Source organism: Sebastes umbrosus, chromosome 23 (genome assembly GCF_015220745.1).
Source record: "Sebastes umbrosus isolate fSebUmb1 chromosome 23, fSebUmb1.pri, whole genome shotgun sequence".
Classification (NCBI taxonomy): domain Eukaryota; kingdom Metazoa; phylum Chordata; class Actinopteri; order Perciformes; family Sebastidae; genus Sebastes; species Sebastes umbrosus.
Genome location: NC_051291.1, coordinates 7,553,891 through 7,572,883, shown reverse-complemented (window position 1 = coordinate 7,572,883; position 18,993 = coordinate 7,553,891). Strand labels below are relative to the sequence as shown.

General features: G+C 39.4%; 1 protein-coding gene across 7 annotated transcripts in view; it reads right to left on the bottom strand.

Annotated features, from left to right (window-relative positions):
- abcc9 (ATP-binding cassette, sub-family C (CFTR/MRP), member 9) overlaps positions 1 to 18,993 on the bottom strand; it is a 53,078-nt gene that overhangs the window by 5,873 nt on the left and 28,212 nt on the right. For 4 of the 7 annotated variants that reach the window (XR_005205487.1, XM_037760384.1, XM_037760385.1 and 1 more), the window contains 19 exons: positions 17,771 to 17,803; positions 14,511 to 14,612; positions 14,098 to 14,182; positions 13,845 to 13,925; positions 12,088 to 12,225; positions 11,871 to 11,996; positions 11,670 to 11,769; positions 11,503 to 11,576; positions 10,964 to 11,152; positions 10,647 to 10,801; positions 10,209 to 10,278; positions 9,971 to 10,128; positions 9,472 to 9,564; positions 8,221 to 8,323; positions 7,878 to 7,988; positions 7,130 to 7,250; positions 4,662 to 4,792; positions 4,320 to 4,398; positions 1,295 to 1,403 (listed from right to left, as the gene is read on the bottom strand). Coding sequence is in view for 5 of the 7 variants with exons in the window: in XM_037760384.1 (XP_037616312.1) it covers positions 1,295 to 1,403; positions 4,320 to 4,398; positions 4,662 to 4,792; positions 7,130 to 7,250; positions 7,878 to 7,988; positions 8,221 to 8,323; positions 9,472 to 9,564; positions 9,971 to 10,128; positions 10,209 to 10,278; positions 10,647 to 10,801; positions 10,964 to 11,152; positions 11,503 to 11,576; positions 11,670 to 11,769; positions 11,871 to 11,996; positions 12,088 to 12,225; positions 13,845 to 13,925; positions 14,098 to 14,182; positions 14,511 to 14,612; positions 17,771 to 17,803 (2,058 nt within the window). In the remaining 2 variants the exon portion in view is untranslated. The remainder of the gene's footprint in view (positions 1 to 1,294; positions 1,404 to 4,319; positions 4,399 to 4,661; positions 4,793 to 7,129; positions 7,251 to 7,877; positions 7,989 to 8,220; positions 8,324 to 9,471; positions 9,565 to 9,970; positions 10,129 to 10,208; positions 10,279 to 10,646; positions 10,802 to 10,963; positions 11,153 to 11,502; positions 11,577 to 11,669; positions 11,770 to 11,870; positions 11,997 to 12,087; positions 12,226 to 13,844; positions 13,926 to 14,097; positions 14,183 to 14,510; positions 14,613 to 17,770; positions 17,804 to 18,993) is intronic. The other 3 variants (XR_005205488.1, XM_037760386.1, XM_037760387.1) reach the window with 1 other exon arrangement.

Here is an 18,993-nt window from a genome sequence, read left to right as displayed (position 1 = left end):
TCACTCAGATAAGGAGGTAAAACAAAGCTAACTTCAGATAAAACTGTTCATTTACCTGCATGTTTCCCAATACAAGACATTAAATGGTGCAATTTACCTACCTGACATTCATTCATAATGCCTCTGGCCACGGCTGTCGCCGGCGCGGAGGCATAAAAAAGACCCTGCATAGTTTTCTTCTCATGTGTCGGTGTATTTCTTTGTCTGTCATATAATCAACACTTAATAAATTCCTCGTTTATTTGCAACATTAAACTTCTCTTAATTCTGTGTGGCAGAGCGAGTGTCAGAACATAAAAGCAACATCTAAGATAACAGTGTGAAACAGTTACTGTCGACCATTCACCTCAGGCTTACGTTCACATAAACAAGAGCTGGTGGAAACGCCAAGACACACACACACACACACACACACACACACTCCGTATCTCTCACACACACAATTATGTAGAGCAGCATATCTGTCCAAACAAACAGCACATGCTCTTTGTCTTTTATAACAAACACAGAGTCACTGTATCGTCCAGTAACACAAACACACGGCGATGGAGAGTGTGTATGACAAGAGAAGAAGAAGAAGAAGGGAGGCAGAGGACGACCTCCTCCGTCCGTGACGTCTGTGACAAAAGTCAGATTAGGTCCAAACCAGAGTTCCCACTGTGGTTTCAACTGCTAACCCCACAGCTGGGACGGCGTGTCGTCATGTGACAAAATGTCCTTCAGGACAAAACAGTCAGTTATTCACTTGTTGCTGCAGTTTGGGGTTTTGCTTGACGTGACATGTCACTACTGAGGTTTTGGCCAAGAGCTGATAATGGGATGTTTCAGCTCAAGAAGAGCTATGGCTGCTTTCAAGAGCCAAAGTTCTGACATCACACTTGTTTCTGGGGGTTGACTATCCATATTCTAAGATAAATGAGTATCTAACTCTCTTATTAAGGCTGGGTGATAAATCAAATCTTATTTTCTCGAGCTGTCAATCGATTGAGATATTTAATCACGATTAATCGCAAATTAATAATTTTGTATCTGTTCAAAATGCACTTTAAAAGGGAGATTTGTCAGGTATTTAATACTCTTATCAACGTTGCAAAGTCTCTTTAACTTCAGACGGATGATTCGGAGTAAAGACCAGAAGCCTCAGAGGTTTATTATGATCTGAGCATCTTGTCAACACAATTTACAGTTCTTATGCCAGTGTTTGTGTAACAAGAATAAAAAGGATCCAGATCTTAAGACTTTACATGATTAAAGAGGATATATTGAAGCTTTCTTTGAGTGTGTGTTTGTTTACCTTATTGACCCACTAAACAACACAGGATCCTGGAGGATGATGGAGAGTCTCGACCTGAGTGTCTGCAGAGGAAGTTTACAGATGTCGATCCCGTCGATGACGATCTTCCCTGCAAATAAACAAACACGTTCTCACATCTCTGATCCGAGTCACAATAAACAGACACAGGAAAAGCAACAGCAGTTCAAATTATTCCATATCTGTAACCCATAAAGGTGCATCCAGACGTAACAGTGATCGTCACCACCCACAACGTTAGAAAATACATCTGATTGACACGACGTCATCAGTTCTTCCAAATATTTGTATGTTTTTTTTCCCAGCTGAGTGCTGCAAATGCAACAACAAATTAAAAACAGTTCTGGGGTTAGTAACTTGCTGTAACTGGTCACCGCCCATGAGTGGCTGCAGGAGATTGTTGTTTGCATGGTCCTGTTTAAAACTAATCTAAAATAAAGACCATAATAGCGAGAGCATACATTTTTTTGCAGCAGAAAGCTAAGACTTCTGTCTTTTGCGTCATCACGTTGTACGATTGTGATGATGTCATTACGTTACGATTCAATGAGGGCTGTCAATCGATTCAAATATTTAATCGTGATTATATGCAAATTAATCACACATTTTTTTTTATCTGTTCAAAATGTACCTTAAAGAGAGATTTGATCAAGTATTTAATACTCTAATCAACATGGGAGTGGACAAATATGCTGCTTTATGCAAATGTATGTATATATTTATTATTGGAAATCAATTAATAACACAAAACAATGACAGATATTGTCCAGAAACCCTCGCAGGTACTGCATTTAGCATAAAACAATATGCTCAAATCATAACATGGCAAACTGCAGCCCAACAGGCAACAACAGCTGTCAGTGTCAGTGTGCTGACTTGACTATGACTTGCCCAAAACTGCATGTGATTATCATAAAGTGGGCATGTCTGTAAAGGGGAGACTCGTGGGTACCCATAGAACCCATTTTCATTCACATATCTGGAGGTCAGAGGTCAAGGGACCCCTTTGAAAATGGCCATGACAGTTTTTTCTCACCAAAATGTAGCCTAAGTTTGGAGCGTTACTTAACCTCCATCGCGACAAGCTAGTATGACATGGTTGGTACCAATGGATTCATTAGGTTTTCTAGTTTCATATGATGCAAGTATCTTCACTCTAGCTTTGAAACTGAGCAGGCAACAACCTAAAATTGCAAGTTGCATTCATGCATTAATGAAATTAGTGGTGTTAAAACGAAAACATGTTATTATCGTGTTACCTTTGACAGCCTTAAAAAAATACAAATAGTCATTGTTGAAGTTTTGCAGTTTTACTAACTGTTGCGAGTAATTTATCAATTATTTCAGCACTGCTTAAAACTTACGACTCTCCGTTCTCTTTGAGCTACAATTGGCTGTAATTTAAACAATAAACTATCATAAAACTTAAAAGGTTTTATAACAGACATGAGAGTCTAGCTATTAAAGTACCCAGCCAATACAAATCCCCTGTGCAGATGTAATACATCAGCCGGCTAAATACTTCAACAACACTGATCTGGCATCAGTTCTTCTGGCTTTAGATTTACGATTCATTGCCTTCACAGCTAAAATATGTTTAACTGTGTGTGTGTGGGCTTGTGAGATTTAACAACACTAATAAGTTACTGATTATTACTGATCAACAAAACCTCACAAACAGAATATTATGGCATTTTGTCCTATACGTTTGAATACTTACTGCTCCTTTATTTGCTTTTTTTAAACTGAAATAATCCCCTTAAATTTGTCCTTACAACTTAAAACTCCTTTACTCGTTCGTCTTGAATAAATATTTGTGTTCTGTTATATTTTTTGAGGGTAATGAAATCCAGGATGTTCTGTACAGTTCGGTGAGGAGAGCGATCACCAGGACGGCGCTCTGGTTTTATTTCACTGCTTTATAAGGAAATGCTGCTGATACACACACACACATGTCTTAATTTACTGTTTAATGAAATGTCTGCCCAGCTGTGTGTGTGTGTGTGTGTATGGAAAAAGTGACGGCGTAATCTCATCTGTGTCTGAATAATCTGTCTAGGAGCAGTCATCCGCCGTAAAAAAAAACATTACGATTCGCTTTCAAAATCCAATAAATAAAAAACTTTTTTTTAACAGAAGGAATAACCCAGAGGCTGGAAATGACTGCCTCGTCTTTTGTTATGTCCTTATTTTAATCCTCTAACAGAAGAGCCTACTTCAGGTCCTCTCGTCAGGTATTTAAACGTGAAGCGACGCACACGAAGAACAAAACGTATTCCCACTTAAAGAGACCTGTTTTAAAAAGAGCTGAAATGTAAAGAGGGACGTTAAATAAACATTTTCTCCAACATAAACATACACTATTATACTACAGGGAGGACGGTGGACATTTACAGATGACGCAGAACATCTTTTGAGGTTGACTAATTTACCTCCAGTGGTGCTTCAGTTTTACTTAAACCCATTAAGATGTCTGCTGTTAAATCACCTCAACCTACAACTGACTGTTGTTTGGGTTCAGACAGCGTCACGTGTTTGTCTGCAATTGAGTTTAAATGTCATTAGAGCAGATTGTCTAAATTTAGGATGAACTGTTCTGGTGTTGTACAGCAGTGTTTCCAACCCTTTTTGGCTCCTGATCGTTTAAAGATGAGGCTGATGTTATTCATCTATGAAATCATTTTTAAAACGTATAAGTTCCCTCCTGTCTAAAAGCAATTCATTTTGAAGTATCTTCTTTATCTTATAAGTGGATCGGAGGAAGTGGCCGAGAATTCAAAGACAAATTGAGAGACCAACAGAGTTGTTTTTGGGGTAAAGTAGAACTCGGGGTCAAGAGCAACTCAAGGCAACAACCCTGAGGGAAATCCTTCGGCAACGTTCCCAAATATTATCTTAAGAATCACTCTTTAATGAGACGTAAACATACTCAACCAGTGAGAGACAGCGAGACAAAGAAAGATGAGACAAAGGTGAAAGAAAGACAGTGGACAGGAGACAGACCCACCTTCGAAAATATCCACCATGTTGAAAAAGGCCAACGACAGAGAGGACTTCCCGCTGCCGGTGCGACCGCAGATTCCCACCTAACGGGGAGACGAGAGACGGTCAGTGAGCGTCACTGTGACACTCCTGTGAGACATGACACACCTGTGTGACAGCAGAGCGGCGGCTACATGCCGAGTGTGGATGGAGTTTAGTCACAGAGTGTTTAACGAAGACACGTGGATGTGACTTCAAATGAAATCTTCTTATTATCCTCCTGTACTTAAAACAATATTACACTCTACCACAGTCTCATCACTGCAACCCCTCTCCTCCGCTCTCCTCGCAGCTTCACGTTAATTACCTTCTGGCTCGGTTCGATGTACATGTTGACGTGTTTGAGCACTGGTTTGAGGATGGGATCGTAGCGCACACACAGGTCCTGGATCTTTATCTCGCCGTCCTGAGGCCAGTTCTCAGGCACCTGAGAGGCGTCTGCAGGGACAGAAAAAAAACACACTGGAGAGTTTATTTCTGAGCCGAAAAACAGGCCGCTAACTGCTCGCCAGTTGTGTATGTTAACAGTCCTGGCTGGTGTAAACAGGAGCATACAGAACATATGGACCAAGTCATAACACTGCAGATATACTGTGGTAAAGTTTTCCTTATTAAAGTGCTGCTGAGATTCCCCAGTGACATCACAACTATACAGTTATAGCTGTATTATTTAAAACTGTGACATTTAAACCTTTAAGGCCTCCACAGTGTTAGGGTTTAGCACAACTTAATAGCAATTAACTGGCACATTTACTGTGATAACAATACATGTTTAAACTAAATTAGATCTCGCCGTCGTATGCCTCCTCCAACCAGTTAAGTTGCAGTAGACATCCACGTCTGTAGACACATGTAGTATGTAGAAAGACTTTGAAGGAATTTAATTAAAGGTATTTTTTGGCAAAATGTTATCACTATATTGACATGTATGATTCCAGTGAATACTTTACTGTGTTTTCCCTTTAGTTATGTTTTCAAATCCGTTACAAGAACATCACAGTGAAATGCAAATTGTGTCTGAGTTTAACGTCACAACGCTATGAATTGTGGGTAATTCCCTCAGGCAAAGTCTTACAGAAAGTATTCATAAATGGTTCAAGATGTCACAGACTTTGCGGGAAAGCACTTCAAAGTCTCAAAGTGAGTGTGGACACTGGGCTTGAGCCCATGACTCCAGTCTGTAACGCAGGCTTCCCGTTACAAATGCGTAATTTCCAACTCAAGAGACGTCACTTGAGTGATTTCCTGACTTCGAGGCTGAGTAGTAGACCTGCTACGTAGAATCAGTGGCGTCTGATGTGCCACATTATTCATATTACTACGCTGACAAGATAATAATGTCATAGCTCTGCTGCAGGCTTCTCTCTGTTCTCTGTCACTCTGGGTTTTTTGGGGATTGGGGATCATTTACTGTAAAACACAAGGTTGAGAGGAAAAGTCAATGAGACGTATGAGCCTTACTGTATATGAGAGACTATATCTTTTAATCTGGGGAAAAAACAGCTAGTCTATATTTTTCTTTCTTGGTTTCTTTTCACTTTCTTTGTTTATTCCAGCCATCCTTCAAACTCAGGAATTGTTTTGGTTACATTTCCTAAAATAGCTGCTCCGTCTCGATTAAAGCTCCTTTTGGCAGATTCACTACAAAGTTTTCCTTTTTTTGTTCAAGATTTGAAAAATGTTTGGTTCTAGTTAGATATCAGTAATTCTGATTTAATAAAAATTAAACAATAAAAAGTTATGTTATCTGTCCTGCCAGGAAAGGATTCCTGCAGCATTTGTATTTCACCATGGCAACAGCACATCCCATAAATCCAAAACACAGCTCAAGCAAAAGATAAAACTGTTATACGCGCACACACATACGCATGAACCCATTCACATCACACTCTGTACAGTTAGAACAAGAGCTGTTTATCATTAGATCAGGTCATTCTGTTCTTATAAATCAGAACGCATCAACACAACTTTGTCTCTTTGTACTTGGAAAACAAACATCATAATGAGAGCTGGTGTGTCTTGTTTTTTCCTGATGCTAGTGGAAGGCTGCTGCGATTCTAGCAGACGTATTAGAAAAATTAGATTTGGACATGCAGGAATGCAGGACTGAGATCCTTCCCAACGTTTTGGCTTCGTTTTGGCTGTCTGAGAAATCAAATCTAACGTGAATAAATAACCACCAAAGATGTGGTTCTCCTCTGATCTCGGTCATTATGAAAACGTCAAAACACGGTGAGACGCATCACTTCACAAGTTCTGCAAAGTTTTATCATCTGTCTGAGATGTTAAGGGGACAGTTCACCCCAAAAACAAAATTAAATGTTTTTCCTCTTACCTGTAGTGCTGTTTCTCAATCTACGTTGTTTTGGAATAAGTGCAAACAACAGAACATTTTGTGCATATAGACGTAGTCAACGTCTGTTTCAAGATAATCCACATGCCTTCTTGTGAGCAGTTTCATGTTGGAAGTGTTTTCTTTCTACCGAACTACACCCGGCAACCGTATCACTGCACAGAAGTAAGCGTGCACCTACTCATGGACGAGAGGCTCGTGCTTACGACAGCGCGAAATGTAAACATTAACGCCGTCCTCTTCGGCTGAGCTGTAACGTTAGCTACACCTTCTTCCTTCTAGATTGATAAATAGCACTGCAGGTAAGAGGAGTGTATTTTTGATTTTGGGGTGAACTGACCCTTTATAGGTAATTAAATGTGTACTTTGTAAGACTGGATTGATGTTGATGTATGTCAGCTTGACAACAGGAACTCAGTTACCCATAGATCCCTCGTAGTTCTCCGACTCGGTGCTGAGGAAGCTGTTGACCTTCTTCACAGCTGCCATCTGGACCTCCAGGTCTGCCAGGTTCCTCACAACCCAATTCAGATAGTTGGTGACCTACACAGTGACAAACAGAGAGTCATTGTTAAGATAAAGTTTATATATCTACAGTGTAAACCAAGAAGTAGTGTGACCTTGTGGTACCCATCAAGCATACATGGCATCTTCAAAATATACAGTAATATAACTTGAAACCAACCAGTAGCCCTTTTCTGATACTACATGTGTAAACATGCACTTTGCACTAGTTTGATCTGAAATAAAAACATCTTAAAACCTCATAATTAAGGGAATTAGTTGCAGTTGTTATTATGTTTTTATTGTGCATATTGACACAAAATCTGCAGGAAGAACAATGAAGATATATTAGCTGTTGTTGGGATCATGTGTTTGTTTACAGGACATCCTCTCTGACCACTAGGCTGCACTAACACATTACATAACCACTAATGCATTTCAAAGTGTACTCTTGTTTACCCGCTGAACCTCGGGGTGCTACAAGCCTGCACCGGCATCAGGTGATGTGATTGTTTTAAGTGACATAATTAGCGCGATATAACACAATGAGATGTAGAAAACGTAGACGTAGAAGCAGGAATGATTGAAGATATGTGCGGTACTTAAGTAGGTAGAAAGTGAAACAGTGGGATAGAACATAAGAGAACGTTAAAAGAGGAAACTCACAGTGAGGGCGTACGTGAGTCCGAGGCCCACGAGGCCTACAGAATGCACAAAGTTAGAACACCATATGGAGGATCCCGCTGCTGTCAGCACGATCACTGCTCCGAGGTAGTCCTGCACAGAGAGGGAGAGAAGAAGAAGACATGTTTACTCACAGAAACAAAATCTAAATTGAGATTTGAACACAGATCCGTAAATAATGCAAATGTAAGAGGGGCAAAAACAAAGAGCTGCATGAGTCTCAACAACATAATAACAAGCATGAATGAGCTGCATATCTTCCTTATATTTGTCCAGTGCTTCTACAGTATCTGTCATGTGAGAGAATAAATGAGTAGTTCCTCACCGTTCGGACCTCCAGCCAGCGGTTGGCAGCAGACAGAAACAGGTAGGCGGTGTTGTTGGTGTCTGTCAGCTCCAACATACGCTGTTTAAAACGAGCCTCGTGTCTGAAAAAAAAAGACATCCAAGCATCAACAATGCTTCATTCTTCTATGAATCTCTTCACCAACATACAAAGTTGCTCTTGTTTGCATTTGGCTGATCTATGCCCTGTTTTTCCGAACTGACAGCATCTTCTCTGGATGTCAAAAGGGCTTAAAATGAAGCGTTTAAAAACAATAAACTCCCACAGGAAGCATTGTATGAAATGCTATTTAAATATAATAGCAGATAAAAGTGCAAACAGGAAAAAGGAAAAGGTCTACACAAGAAAGAAAAGACAATAAACACATGTTCAAATAAAAGAAGTTGATTGAATCTTCAGGTTTTTATCGTCGCCTGTGTTCAGCAGTGAATCAGTGCCATCTCAACCAGACTTGGTTTGGAGGGAGACCAGTGGATAATGATAATGGGAACCATCCCATGATTGCCAAGAATCTGTCTCAACACCAGATTCACTGTGTGTGTGTGTTTGTGTGTGTGTGTGTGTGTGTGTGAGTCTCTCAGTGTTTGTATATTTGTGTGTGTGTGTGTGTGTGTGTGTGTGTGTGAGGAAGTCCTCAGGGAAGAGATGAGGAAAAACAGCGTGAGAGCTGTTTAATGTTGGATTAAACCGACGATGGGAACGAGAGTGAAGAGAGAAATACAAAGAGATGCTGCTGCTGCTGCTTCCACCAATATGACTACAACTAAAGCACCAGCTACAACTGATGCTTCTGTCTCTACAGTTAGAAGTAAAACTACAACTACTAACACTTATATTACTGCTACTGAGAGAAGTACTGCTAACATCAGTATAATGCTTATGCGTTCTTTCATTTTGATTTGTTTTTGAAAGGATTGGTACACGGCATACATCTATTATTGTTTCCAGGGTACCAGATGGCACATCTTTTTTATATTTAAGAGGCAGACTCTAGTACATACTTCCAGTAAAAATAAATTACTAAATCCAAAAGGAAAAAACAGAACAACAAAAACAGAGGGAAAGCATGTCGTACATATATCTTGAGTCCTACTACAGGATCACAAAGCTCTGTGTCGCAGTTACATGCAAAAACATGAGTGTCTACAGCTGAAATACATCCAGTGCAAACAGGATGTAAATTAAGTGTGTGTGTTAGTGTGTGTGTGTGTGTGTGTGTTAGTGTTGTACCTGAATGCTCTTATGGTGGTGAGACCTTCAGCGGTCTCAGAGAAGTGGCAGAGCAGAGGAAGCTGTGTGGAGTCATCCAGGTCCTGGAGGTCCCTGAGAGACAGATGAGAGCGAGACAATATGTATATGAGATTACAGTATATATAAATGTACTTATGTCTGTATGCACATGTATTACACACTTAATAATAACTGCCTGATGTCCTCCACACTTAGAACTAACAGGTCAGTGCCATATTCGTTTGGCATTCATACAAACATGAATGCTGATTTCTGTACGAAAGCCTACAAATAAGGTTCATAATTTTCGGTTTATACTGAAGTAGACTTTCTAACAAGAGTTTGATACATTCAAACCGATTTTCCTCCAGATTTAATGTGTTAATAAATCCAAAAGTTGATGTTTCGTGCAGCAAGAAGAAGATGCTGTTCAATGCATCTAACTATAAATCCTCAGAAACAATAACAAAACAATGAACTTTATCCACCGAGGACTCACTTGGAAGCCACCCGGAAGTACTTCTGGATGAAGTAGAAGGCCACCGCCAGGGGAACCAATGTGATCATGAACATTGGAGTGATGGAGGATATGACCCCGATGGCTGACAAACACAGCAACGTGGATCTCGTCAAGGACTCCAGCGTTGGAGGAATGTGCTGATAGAAAAAGATTTGGTTCATATTTGGCTTCTTCTTTTAGTTTACAAATAAAGCAAGACCTTGAATCCATCTCATACCTGGTCTATGATGTTGGTGTCAGCTGAGAATCTGTTGAGGATCTGCCCCAGAGGAGTGATGTCAAAGAACCTGAGGAGAGAGAGTCAATAAACGCATTAAATAATACATAAATCACACATTTATTTAGGATGTTTTACTCCAGCTCTGACATTTAAAAAAAGGTTATGTAACCTAACCACTACCTGACCTTTCTTCCCCCCAAGAAAGAGAGAGACAGGCGGAGAGAGAGAGACCACACTGCTTCTGTACTTAATTCACTGTGGTTACTTAATAACTAAAAGCATCGGAAAAAGCACGCTCAGCAGTCACAGAGACAGAAAATCAGGTCAAGTGCAATCGCTTGTTTCCTAGGAGACAGGACTCGTGTTCACAGTGCTATTTCCCTGTCTTTTATCCTTTGAAAGGATAAAGATGCAGAGGCGTCATTGTTTGTGCACCTGATTGGAGCGTGGATGATCTTGTTGAGCAGGTTGTGATGCAGGTTGGTGGCGGCATGAAGACCCAGAAACTCCACGGTGAGGGAGGTGATGAGGCATAACGTGATTCCTGCCGCACACAGGATGATAAACACGGGCAGATGGTGGGAGCCGCTCTGTCAGAAAAAAAAAATATTTCTTTATAACAGACCGTTGCCATGGACGCAGGTCTGATGTCAAACTCTGGAGGACCATTTTTGTGTCAAATTATTGATTTCTTAAGTAAGTTGCCGTGTAATAAGCGTTTCTTTTCAATAATGTTTTAAAAGCCTATATACCTCAGCCCCCGGAGTACCAGGCGCAGGCAGCGCGGTGGTGTTGAAACTGCTGGCACTCTTGGTTTTGGAGGAAGTCCAGAAAGCCAACCAGTAGTCGATGGCAACGATGACGGAGTGCTTGAGAAGCTTAGAGGACACCATGAGGAAGACCATGAAGAAGCCACCGGAGGACAGGTAACACCAGCACACCTGAGGGAGACGAGGTCATTAGAACAGATGGATGAATTCAAAATGTAGTTACACAAATGTTTTAATAGTCGATATTAAGTAGATATAATGTCTTTAACACTGCAGATTATTGATTAATTAGATTGCTTGCGTTGTCATTTTGTATCCTTTATTATTTAAAATTCTTCTGGTGTTTTGTTAAAAGCACTTTGTTTCAAAAAGTGCTATATAAATAAAGTTTATTATATTATTATATCTAAGGCACAAGATTTCGTGATTAGGTAAAGTAGTATAAATCCAGCAAAACAATAAAAGGTATCTAATAAGTCAGCTCTCTGTGAAGAGTTTGTGCAGCTATACAGATGGATTACCCTCCATGGGATCTTTGATCTTCTGTTAGTGGTTGTGGACATGTTGTCATCATCTTCCTCCTCCTCTTCTTCCTCTGATAGGACAAAGGATCAGGTATTAAATATATGACACATGATTCAATCAAACATTACACAAAGACAACATTCAATCTATTTGAATCCGTTACCTTCGTCCTCGTCGTCCATTTGGTTCTTGGTCTCTCTGGAGTAAAACGCTCTCCTCAGTGTTTTCCTCTCTAGTGTTGTTTGACTGTCCTGCTGTACGTCCTAAACACAGAGACACAATAGAAACATCACATTAGAGGTAGTTAACAGGTGTGGAGGAGATGCTGTTATTTGTATCCTAAGCTGAAACCACGTCCCATTACCTTCTCCAGGCCGTGGTCTTGTCTGTTCATCAGGGTCTTCCAGTGATCATAAAGCTCGATGTCATGAGTCTCAATGTCCTTTAGAGTTCCCTCCCTAAGCACAGAGCCATCCTTCATCGCTATAATCTGGACACAAAACAAAAGAAGTTGAGGCTTAACTAGATTAAATAGAATAGTACAGTAATTTATTTATTGTTGTAGTGTTTAGGAGTCTGACCCAGTCTGCGTGTATGAGGTACTGCAGTTTGTGTGTGACGAGGACAACGGTCCGTTTATCGTCCTGCAGAAACTTGAGGATTCCTTCCTGCATCAGGTGATCGCTGAGGTGGATGTCCAGCGCGGAGAACGGATCGTCCTGCGAGACACGAGACAGAGAGAGAGAGAGAGCACCAATGAAAAATCAGCCACTTCTGTATTTCATTTATATTACAAAAAGTTGAGGAACAATATTTTTAAAGGGACTATTTGTAACTTTCAGAAATGCTTGTTAACAGCGACACCTGTGGCCGTGAAATCAACGAAAGTCAGCGTCGGGCTCGCGCTTGCTCGCTCTAAATATACCTGAACGACCGTCGCTCAAAACAGTGAGGCGACACACGTCAGCTAAAAGCACAATATCACTCTATATTTCAGCTGCTTGGCAGTAATGTCAGCTGACCAGACGAAGGTCTCTCCATGAACATGATTTAGATCTGATCCTAGTGTTGGCTTTTCCTGCCTCAGTGCAGGCTGAAGCAGCGGGGCTCTGCAGCGTGTCTCCCTGCTCTCTACGCCCGCAGCCGGAGAGAGCAGAGGAGACACCGGCACCCGGTCGGTAACGAGAAGACAACGTAACTCTCTGAAGAGCTCCGTCACTTCACAAGACACGGGAAAGCTCTGTTGGTCTGGAGGAGCTGCAGCAGTTATTTCTGCACAAACGTCCCCTGTGCATTCACTAGATATTCTCAGAGCTAAACTAACTCTTCTGCAGTGTGTAGTGAGCGCGCGTTCATGTCTAGAGCTGGAGCGAGACAGCGTCCGAGTGAAGGAGAGCAGGCAGCGGAGACGAGGCTCCGGCCACACGCGAGCGCGCATATGCAAACGCGCATGTGTGCCGACCCGCTACATTTATACGCTTAGAAAGTTACAAACAGTCCCTTTAACTCTAGAAAATCATAAAAGAAAATCCATGAAAGTTTCCACCAGAATCATGAAGTGGATTAATATTAAACATTCTAATTGTAAAGCTAAAAACTATCTCCATGTCTCTGTTAGTTGTCATCAGTTTATCACTGGAATAATTAGATTTCCTGTAACTGTTTATGTTCACTTGATCATATGATGTTGACATAATTGTAAATCTGTGTTTTGGTCCCTTAATGTCCATCTCGCTGGGTGTTATGATCCTTTTATGTATTTTGTGATAATTCAATCCTGCGATCAGATATGAGGAGCCCGGGCAGCTGCACTTTCACACTGAAATAACGTTAATCAAAGAAAACATTATACATTACAGTTTCACAAATGACCACTCTGGACATTACAGAGAGTGATGAGTGTGTAAAAGAATGACACTGATGGCTTTTAATGTGGAATGTATGCTCCATAGCCAATTAAAGCTCGCGGTGGCAACAGGAAATGAGGCAACCACTCGGAAAGATAAACACATGACAGCAGAGACACCTCCTCATCCCAGAGGCCGACGTGTACGTGTTGTGTCATACAATCAATCATAAAGACATGTAGGGTTAGGATGTGAAGAGAGGGTGGTGGACATTAATCTAATTCAGCTTGTAATACAGAAAGTATTTGACGTTAAAATGTGTTCAGGAATAATAATAATGGGTGATAGAAATCAGAAAATTGCCCTCAATATAAACACTCAAGATTGCTTGTGTGAACTGGAAAAACAGAAGTGTTATTGCACACATACATTAGAGAGAACGCCACCAGTGTCTCCAATCTTTTAGTATATTTGTAGGAGGTTTAGCTCACCAAGAAGACGATGTTGGTGTTCTGGTAGAGAGCTCTGGCCACACAGATTCTCTGTCTCTGACCTCCACTCAGATTGATGCCCTGAATCATAGCAACACACAAAAAACACATCAGAACAGTACCGAAAGAACCCAAATGTCCCCGTCTTTGCAGAACATCCAATTTCTCAGGGTTGATTTGAAAGATACTGCATTAATTTATTCAACCTAACAATGTAATAACGCTAAATAAAAAACGTTAAACGTGAGCATACCCTCTCTCCAATCTCAGTCTGGTCTCCAAAAGGCAGCAGGTCGATGTCTGGCTGCAGAGAGCAGGCGTCTATCACGGCCTTGTACCTGAAATAAACATAAACGCCGTCATCACAGATAAACTTCAGATCAGAAAAGACCTCGATGTCTTCATAATTCCTGCAGCACTGAAGTTGAAAGCAGCATGATGTGTTTGTATAAGCTTCAATTATTCTGTTAGAAAGAGGAGGTTGACATTGTGAACTAACTTGAAAGGTGAGTTTCTTGAAACTGCAGTGGGCAATAAAGGTAGTTTTGAAACACACAACGTCATTTTGTAACATTACAAAATGATAAAAGCACCAAAAGAATCCATATGGCAAAGAAAATAATACAAAATCACTCCTGAAATTGGCAGTAATATTGTGTTTTTTACCTCTGTTTATTGAAAGGGCTGCCAAAGGTGATGTTTTCCTCCACTGTAGCGTTGAGCAGCCAGGACTTCTGGGTAGCGTAGGCCACAGAGTATCTGTTCTTGCTGGGTGCATCATGGGAAACAGAGGCAAGCAGACAAGTAAGTACTACTAGTCCGGTATTCATAAAGCTTTAAAGAGCAGGAGTACTGATCGACATAGAGTGGATTTATTGCAGTGATATTTACAAGTTTCTCATTTGATACATTTTGTTTCTTTATTTAAACAGCATTTATTGTGGCTAAAGCTAAACAATGATTACATTTTGAATAATCCTTTAATTTCAGGTGAAAGAAGCATTAATTTTATATTTTCTACAATGACAAGAGAATATCAAATTTTTTTTTCTCGCAAATTTATGCCTTTATAAACTCAGAGAATTAACACTTTTTTTTAAGGTAAATTTGTTAGTTTTTTCTCGTAGATTTAAAACTTTAATTTCAGAGAATATCAACGTTTTTTTTTCGCAAATTTATGACTTTATAATCTCAGAGAATTAACATGTTTTTTTTTGTAAATTTACCACTTTAATCTCATAGAATATTTTATATTTTTCTCTCACATGTCTGACTTTATAATCTCAGAGAATTAACATGTCTTTTCTCGTAAATTTACAACATTAATCTCAGATAATATTCACATTTTTTTCTCATAAATTTAGGAGTTTATAATCTCTCTCTTTTAGTGCGAATAAAATGCAAGGACTTGTATTTTTAAGTCTAAAAACGTTCTACCATCACACATATGTTGTTAAACTGGCGCTCTATATTATTGTTTTGTTTTATGTGCTGTCTTTGTGGGCCATTTATGCAACACAAGTGAATATAAGTTTATATGTTTTCATTACATCTATTTCATCTTTTAGTATTTTTATCCATCACCTGCATCCCAAAATATTTCAGTAGTCACACTAAACTTTTTACAAATTCAACTGCAATTTCAACTCGTGTTCTACTAACTGTACTTTTGTCTCTTGCTCGAAAATTATGCCTAAAAACTATTTAGTAGAAAGCTGCGATCAGATCAGTACTCCTGTTCCAACCAGCTTTATAAATGCGACACCCAAACATTAAAAAAAAAGGAGGACGAGAGGGATGATTATATCAAACTCCACCGCAACATGAAAAATATGAGGGATAAATATCGATCATGGATCGGGTTAATGATGAGCTGCAAATCATCAACAACGGCAAAATCAACAATAACAAGAACATAAATAAAAACATCAACAAGGACAACAACCACTGTAGCACGTTGCTGGGAGTCTGATCTGACCCCTGTGGAGGATTTTAAAAACAGAGAATAATTCAAATAGATTTTGTCTCCAAAAGTATTTCTAATATAATAAATGGGATTTTGTATCCTGCTAGAACATACTTGATGACAATTCCCTTTAATCTGGAATTATGATCTTTTATCAGTTACATAAGAAACACGCACTGTAATAAAACTTGCTGTCGTTATTATTAAAGGATTGTTGCACGTTTGAACTATTACAAACATAAAGAAATATGTAATACAAATGTGTGCTTGTGGAGCAAACAATAAACATTATTTTTCTTACAACTGTATTGTCACAAATATCACATAGTAAAACATAAAGGAGAAATGTAGTGTGATATATAAAAATATCTGCATTTATCATGTACTGTAGTAAACATCTGGCCCTTCAGACCAAATGTATGAAAGCCTTGAAGAATAAAAACACTTATGTGAGGGTCATGAATGATTAAAGACACAAACGTATGTATGTTTAGGCCTTTATGTCTGCTTAAATAGCATAAATAAAACATCTATATTAGCATGTTTGTTTGAGTATAAGGACAATGACTCCCAGCAGTAAAAGCACAAACAACACCAGGATCAGAGGGAACAAAACCAACCAATAATCATCTCAACGGCAGAAGAAGAGCAACACGATGAGCAGAAGATAGTTCACTCTAAAGGCTGATGGAGTCGTTCCTGGACACACACATATTAACATAACGCTCAACCGGGTGGAAAACTTTCTTATTTACATGAAGGCACTATTACAATTATGGAGTTTCTCTAAGACTAGTTGAACTTTGCAGCTTCAAAATCTGTCGATAAAACAATTATTATTTAACTATTTATCATTTCACTTCCCTCCTCTTTTGAAATGTATGTAAATCTATATAATTTTTGTTGTTTTGTAAAGCTCTTTGAGCAGCATTTTGTGTATGAAAGGTGCAATATGAATAAAGTTTATTATAATACATACAAATTAATATTGTTATAATAAAGCTAAAAGGGCTGTCAGTCGATTAAAGTATTTAATCTCGATTAATCGCAAATTAATCAGACATTTTTTATCTGTTCAAAATGTACCTTAAAGGGAGATCTGTCAAGTATTTAATACCCTTATCAACATGGGAGTGGACAAATATGCTGCTTTATGCAAATGTATGTATATATTTATTATTGGAAATCAATTAACAACACAAAACAATGACAGATATTGTCCAGAAACCCTCACAGGTACTGCATTTAGCATAAAACAATATGCTCAAATCATAACATGTCAAACTGCAGCCCAACAGGCAACAACAGCTGTCAGTGTGTCAGTGTGCTGACTTGACTATGACTTGCCCCAAACTGCATGTGATTATCATAAAGTGGGCATGTCTGTAAAGGGGAGACTCGTGGGTACCCAGAAAACCCATTTTCATTCACATATCTGGAGGTCAGAGGTCAAGGAACCCCTTTGAAAATGGCCTTGACAGTTTTTCCTCGCCAAAATTTAGTGCAAGTTTGGAGCGTTATTTAACCTCCTTCTCGACAAGCTAGTATGACATGGTTGGTACCAATGGATTCCTTAGGTTTCGTAGTTTCATATGATACCAGTATCTTCACTCTAGTTAATTAGTGGCGTTAAAAAGAATTTGCGTTATTATCGCGTTAACTTTGACAGCCCTACTTTGTACACAAAAAAAGATCCTGAAAACTTCAGACTAACTGTAGTATAACAATACAGTATAGTGCACTGGGAAAAATACATAAAAATAAGAAAAGAAACAACTAATATAGTCCATATGTATGTGTCCATGAACAACGCAGCCTTAAAGAAATCACTTTGAGTGCAGAACTTTCTTCTGAGAGAGTAAAGATGGAAAATAAAGTTAAATCAGATGACAGCAGAAGGAGGAGAGGTGAAGGAGGGGTCAAAGGGTCACGGCGGGTCTGAAACAGGAAGAACGTCTACCTCCTGATGTCTTCGTCAGACTCCTCTGTCCAACTGTCAAAGTCACGTCACTGAGTTAGAACCAGTCTACGGGAATCAACTGAGTGTATATTTGTGTTTATATGAGTGGAAATGTGTAATAAAAGAGACATAGAGAGGGAGAGCTGAGAGCAACAAACTTATCTCCTGATGAAAGAGACGACATGGAAACATGGAAAGAGAGGACAGAGGGAGGAAGAGACAGATGTGTTTTCATGCCAAACCCCAGATAATGAAGACATGATGTTAGCCTGCCAACTGTTAATCACATTAACCTTCCCACCCAGAGAGGACGAGCCATGGAAGTGATGCGGTCATTGTCTGTCTGTGATAATTAGGTTTAGTGGCTTCTTCGACTACGTCTCATATTTTATGAACATGAGGGTGTGTTGGTGTGATAATTAAGCTCTGGGTTAAAGGATTAAGTATATTCAGTAGGCCTAACCTGTAGATTTTTAGCTGAAATTAAACATAATAAATGCTGTGCAGCTCTGGTGGCTTCTGGCAGATAAACTTCTTTTGTCAGTGACCAGAAAATATCAACCCTGATGATCTGTAAGTTAAAAAATGTCTGGACGTCCACGTTAAAACTGGACTAAATCTGGTTGAAAAGTGACATATTTTAAGATGTCAACGCTTTATGTATTTGTTGTTTCAACAGCATCTAAATGCACAATAGGAGGTTTTTACCACAGAGGTTTCCTCCTCTCCAAAACAAACGGGCCCGCTGATTAAAACACTGAATAAAGCAGCTTCACGTTAAAAATCAGTGTTTCTCCGACACTGTTTGGCGGACGCAGGACGTCTCGGAAGGGCTGCTAGCCGAGCTGCCGCTGACGTTTGCTCAGCTTGTTTCTCTGATAACTAAAAATCCAGACGTCCGATGATTAAAAACCTTCATCCGGTTAAAATATAGAGTTAAAAATTATATGGAATCAAATAAGAGACGTAAGTATTTGAGTTTTAACAGCCACTGAATACTTAATGTTGAAATTTAAACACCACAGAATTCATATCATTTAAATATCTTACTTTGAAAACCATCTGAATTTATTCAATCTGAATTCAACTCATCTATGCATACTTGTTTGTTTGCCCAGTATTATTACAGATATGTAGCTAGTGAACTATATATTTCTATGATGTCTGGCTCAGAACTTGTGTAAACTTCTGGGTGTATTCCTGATTATTAATGTCTTTGGCTG